This window comes from Hippichthys cyanospilos, unplaced genomic scaffold (genome assembly GCF_059441005.1).
Source record: "Hippichthys cyanospilos isolate Australia breed blue-spotted pipefish unplaced genomic scaffold, RoL_Hcya_1.0 HiC_scaffold_82, whole genome shotgun sequence".
In the NCBI taxonomy this organism is placed as follows: Eukaryota; Metazoa; Chordata; class Actinopteri; order Syngnathiformes; family Syngnathidae; genus Hippichthys; species Hippichthys cyanospilos.
In genome coordinates this window covers 42188-48038 of record NW_028283438.1, presented here as the reverse complement: position 1 = coordinate 48038, position 5851 = coordinate 42188, and the positions used below count along the sequence as shown (strand labels likewise).

General features: G+C 49.1%; 1 protein-coding gene across 1 annotated transcript; it reads left to right on the top strand.

The window, feature by feature from the left end:
- The first annotated feature begins 4351 nt into the window (after window positions 1–4351).
- LOC148405033 (uncharacterized) lies at window positions 4352–5275 on the top strand. Its single transcript, XM_088407310.1, has one exon. It carries the CDS (start codon window positions 4352–4354, stop codon window positions 5273–5275), a length of 924 nt encoding a protein of 307 aa, XP_088263436.1.
- The last annotated feature ends 576 nt before the right edge of the window (window positions 5276–5851 follow it).

Below are 5851 nucleotides of genomic sequence, written 5' to 3'. Positions count from 1 at the left end.
CACACACCCCCACACACACACACACACACACACGCACACACACTCACACACTGAGACTCTTCATCAACCCCCCATCACCTAAAGTGTATAAGAACAAGATGCAAAGGATGAGAAGTTTGTCATTGTTACAGCTACACGTGGTTGGCAACAGTGGTCCGGGATATCTCGTGTACTTTTCCACTCTCTGTCTGGATTAAATCTGTTGTTTCACTATGTTGTGGTATGTGCGATCTTTCAACAAAAACGAGCACGCTAGGAACTAGTTTAAGGCAGGAAGCTTTTTTCTAGATTCCTTCAGTTGGTGACCCCGACGTGATTCTTGGAAGATCAGGTTGAAAGGACAGAGGAGTGGGCGGAGATTTTGCCGGACTTTGGTCTCCCTGGTGCACCAAAAAGAAAGGTAAGCAGAAACCTGTTGTATATCCGAATTCTGCTGGATTGAGTATTCTAAATTTTGGGAGACTGAAGATATGGCGATGTCTCTGTAAGTACGATTTTTGCTTTTGTGTTTATTTTAAGCGTTAATTCGAACGTGGTAGTCGGAGTCCACGGAGCGGTATTGGGTTGAGCAAAGAGGCTCGTGTCCCGTCGTAGCTGACGCAGCCCCGGACGCGGGGGGGCATTGTGACGTTTCCGTATACGTTGGGGATTTGGGACCCTCAAAAACGGCTAGGGACTTTACTGTGTGTACAGTAATTTTGTTTTTGTGTTTATTTTAAGCATCAATCCGACCGTGGCAGTCAGAGCCCACGGATCGGCGGGAAATTGATCGCGAGTTTTGTTTTTGTGTTTATTTTAAGCATCAATCCGACCGTGGCAGTCAGAGCCCACGGATCGGTGGGAAATTGATCGCTAGTTTTGTTTTTGTGTTTATTTTAAGCATCAATCCGACCGTGGCAGTCAGAGCCCACGGATCGGCGGGAAATTGATCGCGAGTTTTGTTTTTGTGTTTATTTTAAGCGTCAATCCGACCGTGGCAGTCAGAGCCCACGGATCGGCGGGAAATTGATCGCGAGTTTTGTTTTTGTGTTTATTTTAAGCGTCAATCCGACCGTGGCAGTCAGAGCCCACGGATCGGTGGGAAATTGATCGCTAGTTTTGTTTTTGTGTTTATTTTAAGCATCAATCCGACCGTGGCAGTCAGAGCCCACGGATCGGTGGGAAATTGATCGCTAGTTTTGTTTTTGTGTTTATTTTAAGCATCAATCCGACCGTGGCAGTCAGAGCCCACGGATCGGCGGGAAATTGATCGCGAGTTTTGTTTTTGTGTTTATTTTAAGCGTCAATCCGACCGTGGCAGTCAGAGCCCACGGATCGGTGGGAAATTGATCGCTAGTTTTGTTTTTGTGTTTATTTTAAGCATCAATCCGACCGTGGCAGTCAGAGCCCACGGATCGGTGGGAAATTGATCGCTAGTTTTGTTTTTGTGTTTATTTTAAGCATCAATCCGACCGTGGCAGTCAGAGCCCACGGATCGGCGGGAAATTGATCGCGAGTTTTGTTTTTGTGTTTATTTTAAGCGTCAATCCGACCGTGGCAGTCAGAGCCCACGGATCGGTGGGAAATTGATCGCTAGTTTTGTTTTTGTGTTTATTTTAAGCATCAATCCGACCGTGGCAGTCAGAGCCCACGGATCGGTGGGAAATTGATCGCTAGTTTTGTTTTTGTGTTTATTTTAAGCGTCAATCCGACCGTGGCAGTCAGAGCCCACGGATCGGCGGGAAATTGATCGCGAGTTTTGTTTTTGTGTTTATTTTAAGCGTCAATCCGACCGTGGCAGTCAGAGCCCACGGATCGGTGGGAAATTGATCGCTAGTTTTGTTTTTGTGTTTATTTTAAGCATCAATCCGACCGTGGCAGTCAGAGCCCACGGATCGGCGGGAAATTGATCGCGAGTTTTGTTTTTGTGTTTATTTTAAGCATCAATCCGACCGTGGCAGTCAGAGCCCACGGATCGGTGGGAAATTGATCGCTAGTTTTGTTTTTGTGTTTATTTTAAGCGTCAATCCGACCGTGGCAGTCAGAGCCCACGGATCGGCGGGAAATTGATCGCGAGTTTTGTTTTTGTGTTTATTTTAAGCGTCAATCCGACCGTGGCAGTCAGAGCCCACGGATCGGTGGGAAATTGATCGCTAGTTTTGTTTTTGTGTTTATTTTAAGCATCAATCCGACCGTGGCAGTCAGAGCCCACGGATCGGTGGGAAATTGATCGCTAGTTTTGTTTTTGTGTTTATTTTAAGCGTCAATCCGACCGTGGCAGTCAGAGCCCACGGATCGGCGGGAAATTGATCGCGAGTTTTGTTTTTGTGTTTATTTTAAGCATCAATCCGACCGTGGCAGTCAGAGCCCACGGATCGGTGGGAAATTGATCGCTAGTTTTGTTTTTGTGTTTATTTTAAGCATCAATCCGACCGTGGCAGTCAGAGCCCACGGATCGGCGGGAAATTGATCGCTAGTTTTGTTTTTGTGTTTATTTTAAGCGTCAATCCGACCGTGGCAGTCAGAGCCCACGGATCGGCGGGAAATTGATTGCTAGTTTTGTTTTTGTGTTTATTTTAAGCATCAATCCGACCGTGGCAGTCAGAGCCCACGGATCGGTGGGAAATTGATCGCTAGTTTTGTTTTTGTGTTTATTTTAAGCATCAATCCGACCGTGGCAGTCAGAGCCCACGGATCGGCGGGAAATTGATCGCGAGTTTTGTTTTTGTGTTTATTTTAAGCGTCAATCCGACCGTGGCAGTCAGAGCCCACGGATCGGTGGGAAATTGATCGCTAGTTTTGTTTTTGTGTTTATTTTAAGCATCAATCCGACCGTGGCAGTCAGAGCCCACGGATCGGTGGGAAATTGATCGCGAGTTTTGTTTTTGTGTTTATTTTAAGTGTCAATCCGACCGTGGCAGTCAGAGCCCACGGATCGGTGGGGAAATTGAGCAAGTGAATTTTTGCTTTTGTGTTCATTTTAAGCGATAATTTAACCGGGTTAGAGGACGCGGATTAGTGTGGAGTTTAGTGGCAAAAGCGCCATTGACGACAATTTCGGGAGATGAGTACGCCGCCAGTGAGTTCGGAGGAGGAATGGGCTGTAGAATGCCGTGAATTTGGTTGTAATAGGCATGGTATACGGTGGCATAAAACCCTGGATGAATTGTGGAAGGAACTAGAAAGTCAGTTGTTGGCGGGCGTGGAAAAGAAGAGGCATAAGATAAAACAAGCTGAGTGGACAAAAGTGTGGGGGAAATGGAAGGAAGACAATAAAATTAATAGAGATAAATGTACCTTTGCTCATGTGGCTAAAGATTTTCAGATGAAAGAAAGGGAAGTAATTGCATTGGGTAAAGATTTGAGAGAGAAAATAGAGGGAAGTGGATGGTTGCAGAAGAGAAGTCTGACTAAGGAGATAGAGGAGTATGATAGGCTGCGGCGACATTTGCATGAAATGTGTTTGACGATGACTGCTGTGGCTGCTGTTCAAGAGGAAAAAGGGGGTCAGCTGGACCCACCGACCCCCGTTTGTGATATCCCCAAAAAGGGACCGGCAATAACTTCTCTGTACCCAATATTGCCAGCCCAAATGCCCTCTGGGTCAACGAAGCGAGGCGGCCCCACGGCGCCACCCGCATACGATGAGGCATCCCAAATTCCGTTAAACAAGCATAAGGTGGCTTTACAAGCCCCTGTGTATCAATTAGTTGGGGAAGTTAATTTAATTGGGACGGCCAACACTGAAATGACTGAACAACAAAGACTTGTGGTAGAAGACATTGTGGTGGCCAATCGCGAGGGAAACATGATAAATGACCAGGCAACCCGCCGACACCATGACAAACAACCCGACGGCGCAGGGGCACAGGCTGAGTGTGGGCAGCGGGCCTCACGAGGTTCTGAGCGGTTGTCATTAGTTGATGAATTAAGGGCCAATATATCGAATAAACACCTCCAGCGGCAGGATGAGGTAGACACAGACAATGACTCAGAGGAGGGGGGAGACCCATTGTTTGACTCCCCACTGCGCCCCTTGCCCCCTCCACTTGACACCTCTCCTCTCGCCACATGCTTGCGACGCGCGCGCGCTCAACAGATGACGACTGGGGAAGCCAGGCAACAAATGACGACAGCTTTTCGACCCCCCACTGAGGGAAACATTCGAACTAGATCAAAATCGGGACTCCAAGTTAAACCGCCAGACAGATATGCCCCAACAATGGGAAATTATCCTATGATACCAGCCCCTCAGGGGTTAATATACCAAGAATTGGCGTTAAAAGACTTAGAGTTTTTTCAGAAGAAGCTCCCTGCGCTGGCGGCTGGCGGTGAGCCGTGGATCCAATCTTTAAAGAAGTACACAGACGGTATGAATTTGGCTTGTGGCGATATGGTAAGATTAATCCGGGCATGTTGTTCCTCAGTTCACCAATCTGATGAAATCATGAAGCGCTCTGGTCTTGATGTAATCGAACCTGATCTGTTGTTTGCTCCTTTTGCCATGCCACTGTTCGCCGTGCTCCGAGACATCTTCCCTGCCTCCGCTCCGACCGTTCCTAAACTTCCAGACTTCAAACCCACCATGGATCCCGCTGCACACCTCGACACCTGCCTAACCCTGTGGACAGATAAGACCGGTTCACATCCGGGACGTAATATGGCGTCTTGCGTAATATTTAGAATGGCGATGTTAGACACACTTCCTATGGAGATCAGGGAGAAGCTTAGCGAAGACCCTGATCTCCTGGAAAGTGATGAGGGATATTTTAATCGACATGTAACTCACCATTTAAAACTATATGTTTCCAGGCAAAATAAAGCTGAGGAGGAGATAAAAGATATGCAAGAAAAGCTTCTAAAATTACAATTGGCACAAGCACGCAGAGTGGCATCAGACAACAAACAAGATGGGAAGGCGAAAAAGAAGGAGGCCGCCCAGCAGATGTGGATGGCGGAGGGTTGGCCAACAAGAGGCAGAGGAGCGAGTCGTGGAAGGGGGAACACCAACGGCGGTCGGGGAGGCTCTTGCCAAGCTCCAAGACCCGGCTGTTTCAGATGCGGCGGAGCCGACCACTGGTGGAAACAATGCGAGCTTCCTTGGATGGACCTGAACCAGTGCCATGGCCCCGCCTCCGCAGGGGGCGTAAGGGGGACTCAACCATCGAGAGGGTCAGGACGTGGACAGCGCGGCCCAGCACCCTGGCAACGCCAACAACAAGCACGGCAGCCATTTCAGCAGGAGGTCACCAGCCAGTTTTATGCGGATGGTGCTGAGGAGGACTATTATGCATAGGGGTGCCCGAGGGCCGGGGACGGGGGTAAGGCAGAACCCCTGATCCCTGCAAGGGTGGATGGAAAGGACATTTACATGCTCATTGACACAGGAGCCACAAAGTCGTCAATTTCTTTGCCCTTGCCGACATCGAAGCACTCCGGGGAAAAGATAGTCCTGATGGGTTTTGTCGGGCTTCCCACGACACTGCCTGTCTCCACACCACTGCCGATTCATATCGCTGGACAGTCGCTCACTCACCGTTTTGTACTGACTGAAAATCGAGCACCTGTTCATCTCATGGGGCGCGACCTATTGACAAAGACACATGCCACCATATATTGCGGCCCGGAGGGACTGACAGCGCGCTTTCCGGGTGGCGTGTCCATCACTTGCCACCCCGGCCAGCAGATGGCCAGGTCCATGATGCAACGGGAGTGCTCCGAGCCCACCACCGACATTTACTGGGCCAGACTGCAACCTGAAACAAAGGAGGGAGGGGGGGTCTACTCGATTTTCCTGCGGTGGAAACCCTGGATCGACTCGCTCTCCTCCTACCATGCTCCAGCTGACCCTCTCCATCTCACTCTGTTGTAC